Below are 18,779 nucleotides of genomic sequence, written 5' to 3'. Positions count from 1 at the left end.
GGGGGTGTAGATGTATATGGGAGATGTGTAGGTGTATATGGGGGATGTGTAGATGTATATGGGGGGATGTGTAGGTGTATATGGGGGGATGTGTAGGTGTATATGGGGGATGTGTAGGTGTATATGGGGGATGTGTAGATGTATATGGGGGGATGTGTAGATGTATATGGGGGATGTGTAGATGTATATGGGGGGATGTGTAGGTGTATATGGGGGGATGTGTAGGTGTATATGGGGGGATGTGTAGGTGTATATGGGGGATGTGTAGGTGTATGGGGATGTGTAGATGTATATGGGGGATGTGTAGATGTATATGGGGGGGATGTGTAGATGTATATGGGGGGATGTGTAGATGTATATGGGGGATGTGTAGATGTATATGGGGGGATGTGTAGCTGTATATGGGGGGATGTGTAGATGTATATGGGGGATGTGTAGATGTATATGGGGGGATGTGTAGATGTATATGGGGGGATGTGTAGGTGTATATGGGGGATGTGTAGATGTATATGGGGGGATGTGTAGGTGTATATGGGGGGATGTGTAGGTGTATATGGGGGGATGTGTAGATGTATATGGGGGGATGTGTAGATGTATATGGGGGGATGTGTAGATGTATATGGGGGATGTGTAGGTGTATATGGGGAGATGTGTAGATGTATATGGGGGATGTGTAGATGTATATGGGGGGGATGTGTAGATGTATATGGGGATGTGTAGATGTATATGGGGGGATGTGTAGATGTATATGGGGGATGTGTAGATGTATATGGGGGGATGTGTAGATGTATATGGGGGGATGTGTAGATGTATATGGGGGGATGTGTAGATGTATATGGGGGATGTGTAGATGTATATGGGGGGATGTGTAGATGTATATGGGGGATGTGTAGGTGTATATGGGGGGATGTGTAGATGTATATGGGGGGATGTGTAGGTGTATATGGGGGATGTGTAGGTGTATATGGGGGATGTGTAGATGTGTTATGAGGGATGTGTAGATGACACTGTTATGGGGTCTCCTCGGTTATGTGAGGGGTAACCAACTGTCCTCAGGTCTTTGAGAAGGAAAGCTCTGTTTCCCGGGGACAGTAGAGGCGGTGGCACAGGCCGTCTCCCTGGGAACGTTATGCGCCTGGCCATGTTTCCGGGGACAGTCAGTGTGGCTGCACAGTAAGATGGCGGCTCAGCAGGAGGAAGCGGTGCGGGAGTTTGTATTGGTGACCGGCTCGGAGGAGGAGAGGGCGCGCTTCTTCCTGGAGTCCGCCGGCTGGGACCTGCAGGTAGGTGGCCGGGCAGTCGGGGAGAGAGGTGAGGCCAGCGGGGAGGAGAGGCCGGGGAGCCCGGGGACCAGAACGCAGTGTCATCTCCGCGGACCCACCCGAGTCCCATCCACGGCTCCTCCCCCGTCCCCCAGCCCTCTCATCCTACAGCTCTGTGCGGCCGATGAACCACAACTCCCATCATGCCTCTACATCCCGTCTATGTTAGGATATGCTGGGACTTGTAGTCCCCCTCATTGCAGTGAGAGGATATTACAGCCTGGTGCTGCTTAGTCCATGAAATGTCACATGACCGGGGCCGGTTATACGGCCGATCGGTGACCGGTGGGACATTACAGCCGCCAGTGTTATACGCTGCATCATGGGGCCCGAAACACCGGAAACCAAAGAGGAGAACATTCATGATGGGAGTTGTAGTACTTGTACAGTCTGGGGGGGGGGCTGCCATAGTGGGTACAGGTCTCTATTACCGTCTATCAGAGCGGTCACAGTCACCGAGTGCACAGAGCAGATTAGAAGTGTCCAGGTGTGTAGGTGACAGCCATCATACCTGCCTGCCAGCTGTCACCGCACCCTGCTGCCCTGGTCTGTACTGCCAGAAGGTGAGAGGCTGCAAGCTGAAAACAGGACCAGGAGCAGTCACAAAGCTGTCACTCCGCACCGTCAACTTCTAGAGCTCTACCATCCCCCCCAACTTGTCACTCCGCACCGTCAACTTCTAGAGCTCTACCATCCCCCCCAACTTGTCACTCCGCACCGTCAACTTCTAGAGCTCTACCATCCCCCCCAACTTGTCACTCCGCACCGTCAACTTCTAGAGCTCTACCATATCCCCCCCAACCTGTCACTGCGCACCGTCAACTTCTAGAGCTCTACCATCCCCCCAACCTGTCACTGCGCACCGTCAATTTCTACAGCCCTGCCCCCCCCCCAACCTGTCACTCCGCACCATCAACTTCTAGAACCCTGCCCATCCCCCCCAACCTGTCACTGCGCACCGTCAACTTCTAGAGCTCTACCATCCCCCCAACCTGTCACTGCGCACCGTCAATTTCTACAGCCCTGCCCCCCCCCCAACCTGTCACTCCGCACCATCAACTTCTAGAACCCTGCCCATCCCCCCTAACCTGTCACTGCGCACCGTCAATTTCTACAGCCCTGACCACCCCCCCCCCCCAACCTGTCACTCCGCACCGTCAACTTCTGGAGCCCTGCCATCCCCCCAACCTGTCACTCCGCACCATCAATTTCTAGAACCCTGCCCATCCCCCCCAACCTGTCACTCCTCACCGTCAACTTCTAGAACCCTGCCCATCCCCCCCAACCTGTCACTCCGCACCGTCAACTTCTAGAACCCTGCCAATCCCCCCCAACCTGTCACTCCGCACCGTCAACTTCTAGAACCCTGCCAATCCCCCCCAACCTGTCACTCCGCACCGTCAATTTCTAGAACCCTGCCCATCCCCCCCAACCTGTCACTCCGCACCGTCAACTTCTAGAGCCCTGCCCATCCCCCCCAACCTGTCACTCAGCACCATCAACTTTTAGAGCCCTACCCATCCCCCCCCCAACCTGTCACTCCGCACTGTCAACTTCTAGAACCTTGCCCATCACCCCCAACCTGTCACCCCGCACCGTCATCTTCTAGAACCCTGCCCACCCCCCACCCTCCCAACCTGTCACTCCGCACCATCAACTTCTAGAACCCTGCCCCCCCCCAACCTGTCACTCCGCACCGTCAATTTCTAGAACCTTGCCCCCCCCCCCCCCCCCCCCCCAACCTGTCACTCCGCACTGTCATCTTCTAGAGCTCTGTGACTCAGCAACTTCCTCTCCTAGAACCGGTTCCCCAAATTGTGACTCTGCACTGTCATCTTCTACAGATCTGCCTATTGCCCACTTATCCTGTAACTCAACAGCTTCATATTGTTGAGCCCTGCTCCACAACCTGTGACTGCAACCTCATCTTCTAGAGCCCTGCCCCCCGACCTGTGACTCTACAGCCGCTGCTTCTTCTAGAGCCCTGCCCCCCAACCTGTGACTCTACAGCCCTGCCCCCCAACCTGTGACTGCAACTTCATCTTCTAGAGCCCTGCCCCCCAACCTGTTACTCTACAGCCGCTGCTTCTTCTAGAGCCCTGCCCCCCGACCTGTGACTCTACAGCCGCTGCTTCTTCTAGAGCCCTGCCCCCCAACCTGTGACTCTTCAGTTGTTGCAGAACTTCAATTCCCAGCATGCACTGAGCACATCAGGCTGTCAGGGCATGCTGGGAGTTGTAGTTTGGTATCAGCTGGAGAGTCCCAGGTTGGGGGACCCTGCTGTACTGTGTATAAGTCAGTATCTGTTATTACATGTGAGCACAGTAGTGGCAGTGCAGGGCATCATGGGAATTGTAGTCCATGCTGCTTTCTAGTATTTCTATGTAAACCCCTTTAACCCTCTTCCTCTTGTGGTTGCAGCTCGCTCTGGCCAGTTTCTATGAGGACGGAGGAGATGATGATATAGTGACACTACCACAGCCGCCCCCGGGCTCCACTTCCCGCAGTTCTGGACCCAGGTAGGTACCTGGACGGCCTTATGCTTCCTTGTATTTTGAGCTCTCCAGCTGTGGCAGAACTACAGTTCCATCATACACAGAAAGGTAAAGGCATAATGGGAGTTGTAGTTCTGCGACAGCTGGAGGGCCGGAGTTTGACACCCCGGTTCTAGATACTTCTACATCACTGACATTTCCTATTTATCCTGTTAGCCCCTTCCTGACATTCGGCTGATACTACTACTTTATAATGTCAGGAAGGTTGTGACTAGGGATGGTCCGAACCCACCGAGGTTCGGGTTCGGATGAACCCGAACGCTCTGCATCGGATTCCCGCTGTCTGGCTGCTCCGTGCAGTGGGCGGATCCAGCGGGAGTAACGCCTGAAAAACTGGGATACAGCCTATGGCTATGGCTGTATCCCATTTTTCCAGGCGGTCCTTCCGCTGGATCCGCCCACTGCATGGAGCAGCCAGACAGCGGGAATCATTACCGAGGGTTCGGGTTCATTCGGACCATCCCTAGTTGTGACCACTGTATCTAAGCAGAATGTGATACCCCCCATATTTCCAGTTGCAATTTACCTAGACCCAGATATGTCTGTAAGGTATATAATTTTTTTTAAGGTGTCAGTGTCCATTTAAGTGGCCTTTAATTCACTAGGGATTTTTAGAGACCTTGACTGTTAAGTGAGTGTAGTGGGCATGCTCTGTGAGGCGGTTATATGACTATAATGGGTGGAGGGCATAAAGAATCTATAGACCCCAAACAGACATGCTCCTTTCCATTAGACTGTTCCACCTCCTATGTTATCATGTGTCAGAGCAGAGTGTAGTGCAGCAGCCATAAAGTGAGACAGTGCTGCTGCGTTGTACCCTCTCAATCATCATCATCATCTGCTTCCATGACTGTTATATTTATTAGATCTGCCCCCCCCCCCCCCCCCCCCCCCCCCAAATACCCTGACAGACCCGGCAATAACTCTGTATCATTTTCACCTGCTACAGTGATCACAGGGTGACGTCATTCCGAGACCTGGTGCACGCACAGGAAGAAGAGGAAGAGGAGGAGGAAGGGCAGAGGTCAGAGCTCTTTTCCGTTCGCCAGGTGTTGTGTGGATGACATGGATAGTGCTGCCTGCTAACACTTGGTTACAGCTGCACTGAACCCTCTGAAGGAAGCTGAGATGCAGGGAGCTGTTTGTTGTAGAGTTGATTTAGTAGTCAGTATTTCATAGTGGGAAGAGAAGAGAAATCTTACTGTAGGTGTATGGCAGGTCTGTACTATACTAGTTACGTTGTTATATTCTAGGTTAAAGGAGCAGTATTATAGTAGTTATATTCCTGTATATAGGAGCAGTATTATAGTAGTTATATCCCTGTATATAGGAGCAGTATTATAGTAGTTATATTCCTGTATATAGGAGCAGTATTATAGTAGTTATATTCCTGTATATAGGAGCAGTATTATAGTAGTTATATTCCTGTATATAGGAGCAGTATTATAGTAGTTATATTCCTGTATATAGGAGCAGTATTATAGTAGTTATATTCCTGTATATAGGAGCAGTATTATAGTAGTTATATTCCTGTATATAGGAGCAGTATTATAGTAGTTATATTCCTGTATATAGGAGCAGTATTATAGTAGTTATATTCCTGTATATAGGGGCAGTATTATAGTAGTTATATTCCTGTATATAGGGGACAGTATTATAGTTATATCCCTGTATATAGGAGCAGTATTATAGTAGTTATATCCCTGTATATAGGAGCAGTATTATAGTAGTTATATTCCTGTATATAGGAGCAGTATTATAGTAGTTATATGCACAAGACAGAAATGGCTGCACATCGCACCCATGGCTGACATGAAAGCTTATTCAGCTACATTTAAAACCAACATCAGAAGTTAGTATATAATTTGGCCAAACCATATTGCCTCATGTACCACGTGCAGGTCTTCTGATACACGAGTCCCTAACCAAAAAAACATCACTGTGCCGGTCAGCGACCACAATCCCCGCAAAATGTGCGCAAGCAGAGAAAGGGGGGCCACGGAATGGCCTTGCAACCCCATTGTCACAGGACCAGACCCTAAAGGGCCCCCCCGGACCCCGCAGGCGCCACCGGCGGAAAAAGTGGACGCCAAGCAACACAAATGTGAACCAGCTCTTACCTCTCTCTCCATTCCTCTGCAGGTAGAATGGGAGAATACTAGGAGATCCTCCCCTTATGTACACAGGTGCTTCCTGCTAATTTGGATCACATGGGTCTTACAAAGCACGAGTGCTAGCCACAATGAAAAAAGGGACAGAATACATAAAATATGCACAAGCCAACAAGACAGAAATGGCTGCACATCGCACCCATGGCTGACACGAAAGCTTATTCAGCTACATTTAAAACCAACATCAGAAGTTAGTATATAATTTGGCCAAACCATATTGCCTCATGTACCACGTGCAGGTCTTCTGATACACATGAGTCCCTAACCAAAAAACACCTGCAGAGGAATGGAGAGAAAGGTAAGAGCTTGTTCACACTTGTGTTGCTTGGCGTCCACTTTTTCCGCCGGCGGTGCCTGCGGGGTTCGGGGGGCCCTTTAGGGTCTGGTCCTGTGACAATGGGGTTGCAGGGCCATTCCGTGGCCCCCCTTCTCTGCTTGCGCACGTTTTGCGGGTATTGTGGTCGCTGACCGGCACAGTGATGTTTTTTGGTTAGGGACTCGTGTGTCAGAAGACCTGCACGTGGTACATGAGGCAATATGGTGTGGCCAAATTATATACTAACTTCTGATGTTGGTTTTAAATGTAGCTGAATAAGCTTTTGTGTCAGCCATGGGTGCGATGTGCAGCCATTTCTGTCTTTTTGGCTTGTGCATATTATAGTAGTTAAATTCCTGTATATAGGAGCAGTATTATAGTAGTTATATTCCTGTATATAGGAGCAGTATTATAGTAGTTATATACCTGTATATAGGAGCAGTATTATAGCAGTTATATTCCAGTATATAGGAGCAGTATTATAGTAGTTATATTCCTGTTTATAGGAGCAGTATTATAGCAGTTATATTCCTGTATATAGGAGCAGTATTATAGCAGTTATATTCCAGTATATAGGAGCAGTATTATAGTAGTTATATTCCTGTATATAGGAGCAGTATTATAACTACTATAATACTGCTCCTATATACAGGAATATAACTACTATATCCCTGTATATAGGAGCAGTATTATAGTAGTTATATTCTTGTATATAGGGGGCAGTATTATAGTAGTTATATTTCTGTATATAGGAGCAGTATTATAGTAGTTATATTCCTGTATATAGGAGCAGTATTATAGTAGTTATATTCTTGTATATAGGAGCAGTATTCTAGTAGTTATATTCCTGTATATAGGGGGCAGTATTATAGTAGTTATATTCCTGTATACAGGAGCAGTATTATAGTAGTTATAGCAACGGGAGAAAATAAATCCAAGCACTCACTAGACGAGTTGATCTTCGGTCAGTTTAATCAAACATCACAGGGAGGAAGCAGTGACATTGGTGCGGGAGCGTATAGCAGACAACTGTTTCGCGCCTCAGCGCTTTGTCAAGTTCTGTGATGTATGATTAAACCCACCGAAGATTAGCTCGTCTGGTGAATGCTTGGATTTATTTTCTCCCATTGCTGTATTTACTGCCCTTGTCTCTGTCCGAGCACCGCCGATACAGATCAATATGGTGAAGGAGTGTTCAGCACCTGTGTGCAATCGTAGATTAACCAGGACTCTGACAGTGGCGGCGCCTATACCTTTGTTCACATTATAGTAGTTATATTCTTGTATATAGGGCCAGTATTATAGTAGTTGTATTCTTGTATATAGTGGCAGTATTATAGTAGTTATATTCCTGTATATAGGAGCAGTATTATAGTAGTTATATTCCTGTATATAGGGGATAGTATTATAGTAGTTATATTCTTGTATACAGGGAGCAGTATTATAGTAGTTATATCTCTGTATATAGGAGCAGTATTATAGTAGTTATATCTCTGTATATAGGAGCAGTATTATAGTAGTTATATTCTTGTATATAGGAGCAGTATTATAGTAGTTATATTCCTGTATATAGGAGCAGTATTATAGTAGTTATATTCCTGTATATAGGAGCAGTATTATAGTAGTTATATTCCTGTATATAGGGGCAGTATTATAGTAGTTATTGTTTGTGTGGAGCAAGAGACCTCAGCACAACCGATGGACAGCTATCCAAGCCATATAACGAGTGGAGCACAGGTGTAGGTAGAGGTGGTAGTCTCCAATAAAGATAGCCTAAGTGAGCGGTGCACGGACGGGAAAGACCGTCTATGTAATGCGAACAGGTAGAAAATAAGTCCAGCACTCACCGGTTTCTTGGATGTAGGCTTACTTCTTTATTTCATTTCAGAGTGTGAACAGGGAGGGAAAGGGTGCGCGGCGTGTCTCTAATGGCGACGGCCGTTTCTGGCCACTAGGGCCTTTCGTCTAGCCGAGAGCATGCGCCGTGTAACAGGAAGGGATGTGAAATAGACACAGGTAACACACGTGATCAGTAGTATAAACTTATCTATAGCAATAAAACATTACAAGAACACTGTAAGATCATTTCTTTCGTTAAGGCCAAGCGGGCCCGTAGCTTTTAAAACTATCAATATCACTATTCACCCTCCTCAGGCACAGCATCTGTCCATAAGGTATAGCTTTTTTAACGACAGGGGGGTGTGAACCAGTTAAAAAAGCTATACCTTATGGATAGTTTTAAAAGACAGGCTGGTGATCTGGAGGAGAGACTTACACGCAGAGGATACCCTAAGAGACAATAAGAGACGCATACAACCGGGCTCTAAGTCAAGACAGGTCTGAATTGCTACAATCCTCTACTCGCAAAAAGGTTACAGATAAGATTCATGTTCATTTTCCAAAATTCGCCACTTAATGACGTCATTAGGCAAGCCATAAATCGCCACTGGTTCCTTTTAGAGAGCGATCCCGACCTGCACGATATTGCTAGCCGCAAACCGTGCATTACTCATAGAAAAAATAAGACTATAGGAGATATGCTCAGTAATAACATGGACCAAGAAAAAAAGAAGAAAAAAAACACACTGGTTGAATGCGTCTCTCCCCGAAGGTAATCGTAAGTGTGGTCAGTGCAACTACTGCCCGCAAATGCTTAGCGCCGCATACATTCATTTAGGAGGCAAAGATTGCTACATAAAAGATTTTATAACTTGCAGAACAACTTACACTGTGTACGCCCTGATATGCCCATGCAAAAGATTCTATATAGGTAAAACTAAGCGCCCCCTCTGGAACAGATACAAAGAGCACATGTATTCTGTACGCACAGGAAAAGGGGTACCGCGCCTGATAGAACATATCCGCAAAGAGCATGGGGGCGACACCAAATGTGTAAAGTTTTTGGGCCTGGAAAGGGTTAACCCCAGAGGTAGCAGTACAGACCAACACCGGACTCTACTGAAAAAAGAGTCCTTATGGATTACAGGTCTAGAAGCTACGGGCCCGCTTGGCCTTAACGAAAGAAATGATCTTACAGTGTTCTTGTAATGTTTTATTGCTGTAGAGAAGTTTTTTTATACCACTGATCACGTGTGTTACCTGTGTCTATTTCACATCCCTTCCTGTTACACGGCGCATGCTCTCGGCTAGGCCCTAGTGGCCAGAAACGGCCGTCGCCATTAGAGACACGCCGCGCACCCTCTCCCTCCCTGTTCACACTCTGAAATGAAATAAAGAAGTAAGCCTACATCCAAGAAACCGGTGAGTGCTGGACTTATTTTCTACCTGTTCGCATTATAGTAGTTATATTCCTGTATATAGGGGGCAGTATTATAGCAGTTATATTCCTGTATATAGGAGCAGTATTATAGTAGTTATATTCCTGTATATAGGAGCAGTATTATAGTAGTTATGCGGTTCAGGGAAGAAACAGAGTGCTGCACCTCACACCTATGGCTGATACTAGTGGCGCTAGGCTAAAAAAAAACACATCAGAATTTTGTGTATGAATTGATCAAGCCATACTGCCCCATGTACCTCGTGCCGGTATCTGATACACATGGGTCCCTACACTAAGTCCACACCGTGCCAGTCAGTGGCCACCAACCCCGCAGGCGTGCACAGTCAGGGAACGGGGGCCATGGGACGGCCCTGCGACCCCCATGCCACAGGACCAGACCCAAAAACACCACACCAGAACCCGGCCAGCACCGCCGGCGGAGAAGGTCGCCCCCAAGCAGCACAAGTCTTGATAAGGAATTACACTCACCATAGCTGCAGCAACACGGTGTGGAGTTAGCGTAGGGACCCGTGTGGACCAGAGGACCTGCGCGGTGGTACACGGGGCAATATGGCTTGATCTATTCATATACAGACACTCTGGTGTTGATTTTTAATATAGGCCTGGCGGCATTAGTATCAGCCATAGATGGGATGTGCAGCGGTTCCATTCTCTCCAGTTCGTGTTTTGCAATTCTCCCTCTCTGAACAGCTAGCACTCCTTTATAAGACCCACATGACCAAAATTAGCAGGATATGCCTGTGCTCACATGTCTGGACCCTATGTCTTCCCCATTCTGTGAGAGCAGCAATGGTAAGTGTAATACCATATCCATACTTGTGTCGTTTGGGGGCAGCCTTCCCCGCCGGTGGTGCTGGCTGGGTTTTGGTGGGGCTTTTTGGGTCTGGTCCTGTTACATTGGGGTTGCAGGGCCATTCCATGGCCTCCCTTCCCTGCACGTGCACGCTTTGCGGGGTTGGCGGTCGCTGACCGACACGGTGTGGAATTAGCGTAGGGACCCGTGTGGACCAGAGGACCTGCGCAGTGGTACACGGGGCAATATGGCTTGATCAATTCATATACAGACACTCTGGTGTTGATTTTTAATATAGGCCTAGCGGCATTAGTGTCGGCCATAGATGGGATGTGCAGCGGTTCCATTCTCTCCAGTTCGTATTATAGTAGTTATATTCTTGTATATAGGGGGTGGTATTATAGTGGTTATATTCCTGTATATAGGAGCAGTATTATAGTAGTTATATTCCTGTATATAGGAGCAGTATTATAGTAGTTATATTCCTGTATATAGGAGCAGTATTATAGTAGTTATATTCCTGTATATAAGAACAGTATTATAGTAGTTATATCCCTGTATATAGGAGCGGTATTATAGTAGTTATATTCCTGTATATAGGAGCAGTATTATAGTAGTTATATCCCTGTATATAGGAGCGGTATTATAGTAGTTATATTCCTGTATATAGGAGCAGTATTATAGTAGTTATATTCCTGTATATAGGAGCAGTATTATAGTAGTTATATTCCTGTATATAGGAGCAGTATTATAGTAGTTATATTCCTGTATATAGGAGCAGTATTATAGTAGTTATATTCCTGTATATATGAGGCAGTATTATAGTAGTTATATTCCTGTATATAGGAGCAGTATTATAGCAGTTATATTCCTGTATATAGGGGGCAGTATTATAGTAGTTATATCCCTGTATATAGCAGCAGTATTATAGTAGTTATATTCCTGTATATAGGAGCAGTATTATAGTAGTTATATTCTTGTATATAGGAGCAGTATTATAGTAGTTATATTCTTGTATATAGGAGCAGTATTATAGCAGTTATATTCCTGTATATAGGAGCAGTATTATAGTAGTTATATTCCTGTATATAGGGAGCAGTATTATAGTAGTTATATTCCTGTATATAGGGGGCAGTATTATAGTAGTTTTATTCCTGTATATAGGAGCAGTATTATAGTAGTTATATTCTTGTATATAGAAGCAGTATTATAGTAGTTATATCCCTGTATATAGGAGCAGTATTATAGTAGTTATATTCTTGTATATAGGAGCAGTGTTATAGTACTTATATTCTTGTATATAGGAGCAGTATTATAGTAGTTGTCTGTGGACAATGATATTCTGTCTTTCTGGCAGGTTTTATGCCGGTGGCTCAGAGAGGAGCGGGCAGCAGATTGTTGGTCCTCCCAGGAAGAGGAGCCCTAATGAATTGGTGGAAGATCTCTTTAAAGGAGCCAAAGAACATGGAGCTGTTGCTGTTGACAGAACTAGTAAAAGCCCTGGAGAAGGCAGCAGTCGGTCATCGGTAAGACTAGGAATGAGTTTCTTATACAGTTGGCATTATAGCAGCTGATACTCCATGTTGTACAGACATATATAGCTGTAAATGATAATCCTCTCTGGTTCTTCTCAGCCATTTACAGGTGGTGGGTACAGGTTGGGGGCAGCCCCTGAGGAGGAGTCTGCCTATGTAGCCGGTGCCCGCAGACACCATCAAGGACAGGATGTGAGTATGTAACCATATCCTGTGTCTGGCGATCTGCAGGATGGGGTGAGCTGGTGCTGCTGCTTTGGTTTATAGATGGTTAGCTTCTCATTCTCTGCTCTAGGTCCACGTTGTTCTTAAGCTGTGGAAGAATGGATTCAGCATGGACGAGGGTGAACTACGTAGCTATCAGGACCCCAGCAATGCCCAGTTCTTGGAAGCCATTCGCAGAGGGTAAGTCATCTCCTACAGTGTTTCTTAGTACTGAGGTTTCTCTTTAAGGGGCTTTCCCACCAACAACACTCAAGGGGCACCCCAGCGAAAAGCTTTTTCTTTTAGATCAACTGGCGTCAGAAAGTTATATAACTTTCTAATTTACTTCTATTTAAAATATCAATTCTTCCCGTACTTATCAGCTGCTGTATGTCCTGCAGAAAGTGGTGTATTCTTTCCAGTCTGACACAGTGCTGTCTGCTGCCACCTCTGTCCATGTCAGGAACTGTCCAGACCAGGAGAGGTTTTCTATGGGGATTTCCTACTGCTCTGAACAATTCCTGACAATGGACAGAGGTGGCAACAGAGAGCACTGTGTCAGACTGGAAAGAATACACCACCACTTTCTGCAGGACATATAGCAGCTGATAAGTACTGGAAAACTGGAGATTTGTTATTGGAAACCTATATAACTTTCTGCAACCAGTTGATTTGAATGAAGAAAAAAATTGTTGCCGAAGAACCCCTTAAACCTCTTATCTACAGGATAGGGGGTAAGTGTATGATTGCAGTGGTGTCATCCAATGGTCTTGAGAACAAGGAGTCCATTGTCTGAATGGAGCAGTGGTCCTGCATGTGCGTGGCTTTGTTCTCTACGGGGAGGGTGAGAGAGCTCTGGTAGTGACTTTCCTATCCAAGAACAAGGGGGTCAGGTAATGACTTTCCATCAGGCCACAGCCCAGTGTCCACTGATATTATTAATCGGTGGAGTGTCAGGAGAGCCCCATCCACTCTAAACATCTAGAGAAGGAGGAATGGAGGGATGCAAGTTATGTCTCTAAGGTGTTAACAGGACGCTCTCCTCGCAGCAGCTATTCACCTTTTATCCCTACTGTTTCTGGGTAACAGGGAGATTCCGGGCGAGCTACGCAGATTAGCCCAGGGCGGACAAGTGAACCTGGATATGGAAGACCACCGTGATGAAGACTTTGTGAAACCTAAAACTTCCTTCAAAGCCTTCACTGGAGAGGGTCAGAAGCTGGGCACGTAAGAGCGGGGTCCCCAGCCATATTGGTGTCTATGTATTAGGACATTACTTGTTTCCCTAACGCTTACTTTTTGTCCCCCTGTTGCTGCCAGCACATCCCCCAGTGTCCTCAGTGCAGCGTCCCCATCACAGCAGGCGGAGAACGAGGCCAGAGCCAGCTCATCCATTGTCATCGAAGAGTCCGATCCCATCACTAACATCCAGATTAGGCTGGCAGATGGGGGCAGACTGGTGCAGAAGTTCAATCACAATCACAGGTACGATTTCTGTTACTGTCAAGTATATTCACGCCCATTAACCTCTTAAGGACATAGGACGTATGCGTACGTCATATGTCCTCACTTGCACATCAAAGCGGGGCCGCGCGGCGGCCCCGCTTTGAAGTGCCGCGATCTCGGGTGCCGCGAGTAGCCCGGGACCGCTGCTATTAGCGGGCACGGTCTGATCGCCGTGCCCGCTAATTAGCTAATCGGAGGCAGCTGTCAAAGTTGACAGCTGCCTCCGATTACCGGAGGCAACGTTTCCCTGGGGTCTAGTGGGGGAGATCGCTCCTCCGGGACCTTGTCCCGGAGGAGCGATCTCCGTTACTGATGCCGGCCGGGGACGCGTCCAAGATGGCGCCGTCCTCGGCTCGGCACTCGTTCGTTTTCGGCTGCAGCAGCCGAAAGCAAACGAGTGCCGATCTCATGGATCTCTGCAGCATATCTATGCTGCAGAGATCTCAATGAGAGATCCAAGTGTATATACTAGAAGTCCCCTAGGGGGGCTTCTAGTATATGTGTAAAAAAAAAAAAAAAAAAATGTTAATAGTAAAAAGCCCCCTCCCCTAATAAAAGTCTGAATCACCCCCCTTTTCCCAGGTTTTAAATAAAAGTAAACAAATAAATAAATAAACATGTTTGCTATCGCCGCGTGCGTAATCGCCCGAACTATTAATTAATCACATTCCTGATCTCGTACGGTAAACGGCGTCAGCGCAAAAAAATCCCAAAGTGCAAAATTGCGCATTTTTGGTCGCATCAAATCCAGAAAAAATGTAATATAAAGCGATCAAAAAGTCGTATATGCGCAATCAAGGTACCGATAGAAAGATCACATCATGGCGCAAAAAATGACACCTCGCACAGCCCCATAGACCAAAGGATAAAAGTGCTATAAGCCGGGGAATGGAACGATTTTAAGGAACGTATATTGGTTAACAACGGTTTGAATTTTTTACAGGCCATCAGATACAATATAAGTTATACATGTTATATATCGTTTTAATCGTAACGACTTGAGGAACATGCATAACAAGTCAGTTTTACCCCAGGGCGAATGGCGTAAAAACACATTTCCCCCAAATAAAAGAAATGCGTTTTTTTTCAATTTCACCACACTTTGAATTTTTTTCTGGTTTCGCAGTGTACTTTATGCAAAAATTCAGCCTGTAATTGCAAAGTACAATTAGTGACGCAAAAAATAAGGGGTCATGTGGGTTTCTAGGTGGAAAAATGCAAGTGTTATGACCTTTTAAACACAAGGAGGAAAAACCGAAAACGTAAAAACGAAAATGGGCCATGTCCTTAAAGGGTTAAGACCCGGGCGTTCACAGCATTGTCACGGGATTACACGGCACATGCGTTTCGCTGAGACATACCAGATTTACCAGAAATCTGAAATCACCGGAGTGGAGCATGCTTGAATGCGGAAGACTCTGTATTTAAATACCAGAGGGTGAAGAAGTTGGATGCAGCCCCAGGGAGTTCTGAAAAACATGGATATGGCTTATGGTTGCATTTATGTTTTCCAGACTGCTGAGGTTCGAGAGACCAGAGCGTTCTAATCTTCACCCATAGCAAGAATAAGGGGGTCTGGTTTGTCATCTTAGATGAGCTGGTGACCCAGAGCAGGATACTTGTTGGGGGTAGTCAGAGATTCATAGCTACATAGAGGATGAGGCAGGGCTGCAGCTGCACAGGGTATCTTAAAGGAGAAGTCCGGCCAAAATTAATTTTTGATATGTTGTTACTTATGAAAAGTTATACAAATTTCTAATGTACATTAATTATGGGAAATGCACATATACTGCTATTTCCCTTAATTTAGTAGATCAGGAAGTGTTAGAAATATCTCTGAAGAAGTGACGTCACGACCCAGGGTGTAATTCCTATGGAGTGTCCAGCAGGGGGCGCTCTCTATATAGAAGTCTATGGGACTTTATTGTTTCTATGGGTTTCTATGTAATGTAATGTAATGTAGTGTACAGTGCTTTATTGAATGAATACATCTATGGAATACTTTGGGGAGCAAGTGTCCTTGCTCCCCAAAGTATTGCATAAATGTATTCATTCAATACATTCAATACACAGTAAGCCCGCCGATCCGCCGCATTTCCGCCGAATTTCCGCCGCATTCCCGCCGATCCGCCACACGCTGATCCGCCGCATTCCCGCCGATCCGGACCATATACATTGAACTACAGCTCCCATCATCTGCTTCTAGTATGAACAGGAGATGGGAGCTGTAGCTGGGTAATGGATATGACATGCCGCCGGGCGCAGGGGGGAGCCGCTCAGTACACAGGAGCGCTCCCCCCTCCTCCTCCTCCTTCCGTGATAACTTCCGCCTATACCAATGCTGACTCCCTGCCTGGCCGCCGCTCTCCGCTCTCCCCCCCATACATACCGGCTCCCGATGCATCCTGGTGTCCGCGCTGATGCCGGGAGCCGGTATATGTGAGCGGGGAGCGGCGGCCAGGCAGGGACTCAGCATTGGTATAGGCGGAAGTTATCACGGAAGGAGGAGGAGGAGGGGGGAGAGCTCCTGTGTACTGAGCGGCTCCCCCCTGCGCCCGGCGGCATGTCATATCCATTACCCAGCTACAGCTCCCATCACCTGTTCATACTAGAAGCAGATGATGGGAGCTGTAGTTCAATGTATATGGTCCGGATCGGCGGGAATGCGGCGGATCAGCGTGTGGCGGATCGGCGGGAATGCGGCGGATCGGCGGGCTTACTGTGTATTGAACGTATTGAATGAATACATTTATGCAATACTTTGGGGAGCAAGGACACTTGCTCCCCAAAGTATTCCATAGATGTATTCATTCAATAAAGCACTGTACACTACATTACATTACATTACATAGAAACCCATAGAAACAATAAAGTCCCATAGACTTCTATATAGAGAGCGCCCCCTGCTGGACACTCCATAGGAATTACACCCTGGGTCGTGACGTCACTTCTTCAGAGATATTTCTAACACTTCCTGATCTACTAAATTAAGGGAAATAGCAGTATATGTGCATTTCCCATAATTAATGTACATTAGAAATTTGTATAACTTTTCATAAGTAACAACATATCAAAAATTAATTTTGGCCGGACTTCTCTTAAAGGGGTTCTCTGGTAAAAATCATCTTCTTTCAAATCAACTGATTTCAGAAGTAATATTTATTTATTAACTACTATATAAAAATCTCCAGTCTTCCAGTACTAATCAGTTGCTGTATGTCCTGCAGGAAGTGGTGTATTCTTTGCAGTCTGACACAGTGCTCTCTGCCGCTACCTCTGTCCAGAGCAGCAGCTCCATAGAAAACCTCTCCTGCTCTGGACAATTCCTGACATGGACAGAGGTGGCAGCAGAGAGCACCGTTTCAGACTTAAAAAGAATACACCACTTCCTGCAGGACATACAGCAACTGGTAAGTACTGGAAGACTGGAGATTTTAAAATAGAAATAGATTACAAATCTATATTGATTTTGAAAGAAAGATTTTTGTCTGAGTAACCTTTTATACACTGTAACATAGGGAGCAGAATCGGGAAAGGTTTGGGGTCCTCTCCACTTAGTCACTAATATTACCGTGATGTTCTGTCTCTGCAGGATCCGTGACATCCGTATGTTTATTGTAAGCGCCCGGCCAGCCATGGCCGCTACCAGCTTCGTACTCATGACGACTTTCCCAAACAAAGAGTTGACCGATGAAAATCTGACCCTGAAGGAGGCAAACCTTCTAAATGCCGTCATTGTGCAGCGATTAATATGACATCACGCTCCCCCCTCCCCCATCCCGCCATTCTACTCCACTCTTCCCTGCTGTTCTGATCTCCGCTGGTGACATGGAGCCATTCTGTCTTGTAGTCCTGGGTTCCCCAATGCTTCGGGTGGACTCCTGATATCCTCTCTAGACGTACACTTTGCAGGATTTGTAATAAGCATTGGACTTAAAAATAAAAAAAAGAATTAAATAGGAAATAAAATAATAAAACCTTCCCCTCTGTCTTAGTAATTTTACTGTAACCCTGAACCTGAGTCCTGAGCTGTGACTATTGATCCCGAGCACCTGTGGTAAGGATAGAGGAAAAGCTTCCTGTATGTCTATGTCAGCCTGTAGCTTTCTGTCTGTCACCAAACTCCAACTCCCATAGTGCCTTGGTCTCTATGTCATCACAGCCCTCATCTAGCCCTGGCATCTCCAGCTGTTGCAGAACTACAAGGGCATGATGGGAACTGTAGTTTTGATGTATTGTGGGATGCTATTCTGTGGAGTGCAGTTATTACTGCTCATTTGAATGTGGCATGCTGAGAGTTGTAGTTGAGCAGTAACTGGAGAGCTACAGGTTGAAAGCCAGTTTAATTCTATCTTCCATGATAGTACCGGGAGAAAGTGTCCCCCCCCCCCCCAGGGCAGGAACCTGCAAGATACAAAGGCAGAACCTCCCACCCAGGCGTGTAATTACCACCATGGCAGCTGCTATGGTGCCGGCTGCATCAGGGGGCCTGGTGGGCCACACCTGCAGTATACTGCCCCCCCCCCCCCCCATGCTGTCATAATTTGCAGCACTCGGTGGCCAAGAAGGCCTCCTGGATGCTGCAATTGTTCAACTGCAAATACTCCTGATGAGCACTTGCAGTTAAATGTGGCACTGTGCTAGAGCAAGAAGCCATCGGCTCCCCACCCTGCCAATTTTTTTTGGCCACAGGCAGCACTGTGCCTCCATGGGGGGGACGCCTAACATGGGGCACTACCTACTGGGGGGATTTTAGAGGAGATGCCTAACATATGCCATTTACTGAGGGGAGGGCTAATAAACATGGGGATTACCTAGAGTGGGATGTCTATAATATTGGGGAATACTACATGCTGGAGGGTGCTGACTATTAAGAGGTTTTACCTACAAGAGGTGGGGGGGGGGGGGTTGAGTTATGGCTCTGCTACTTTAACTATAGTCACCTGGAAATACTCCCCCTACTAATCAATCTATCTACAGATACACATTATTCATCAATATGTAGCATAAGGTTATGATTACACGTGACTGCTTTGTGGTCAAGGGGGCAGAGATGCTTTGGGGCCCACCCATTAC

The 18,779-nt window shown here is 46.5% G+C and overlaps 1 protein-coding gene across 1 annotated transcript; it reads left to right on the top strand.

Moving 5' to 3' along the window:
• The first annotated feature begins 1,137 nt into the window (after positions 1-1,137).
• On the top strand, positions 1,138-17,684 carry NSFL1C (NSFL1 cofactor). Its single transcript, XM_069954045.1, has 9 exons — positions 1,138-1,283; positions 3,744-3,841; positions 4,827-4,901; positions 11,816-11,984; positions 12,093-12,185; positions 12,289-12,398; positions 13,287-13,424; positions 13,518-13,682; positions 17,296-17,684. The coding sequence occupies exons 1-9, from the start codon at positions 1,179-1,181 to the stop codon at positions 17,456-17,458; spliced, it is 1,116 nt and encodes a 371-aa protein (XP_069810146.1). The 5' UTR covers positions 1,138-1,178; the 3' UTR covers positions 17,459-17,684.
• Positions 17,685-18,779: the final 1,095 nt, after the last annotated feature.

Source organism: Dendropsophus ebraccatus, chromosome 14, assembly GCF_027789765.1.
Source record: "Dendropsophus ebraccatus isolate aDenEbr1 chromosome 14, aDenEbr1.pat, whole genome shotgun sequence".
Classification (NCBI taxonomy): Eukaryota; Metazoa; Chordata; class Amphibia; order Anura; family Hylidae; genus Dendropsophus; species Dendropsophus ebraccatus.
This window is presented reverse-complemented; position numbering and strand designations above follow the sequence as displayed.

Excerpts from the sequence above, each read along its gene's own strand:
- NSFL1C (XM_069954045.1), top strand. The coding sequence starts at position 1,179 with ATGGCGGCTCAGCAGGAGGAAGCGGTGCGGGAGTTTGTATTGGTGACC. Across the intron at positions 12,399-13,286 it reads TTGGAAGCCATTCGCAGAGG|GGAGATTCCGGGCGAGCTAC; the intron begins GTAAGTCATCTC and ends TCTGGGTAACAG. Across the intron at positions 13,683-17,295 it reads AAGTTCAATCACAATCACAG|GATCCGTGACATCCGTATGT; the intron begins GTACGATTTCTG and ends CTGTCTCTGCAG.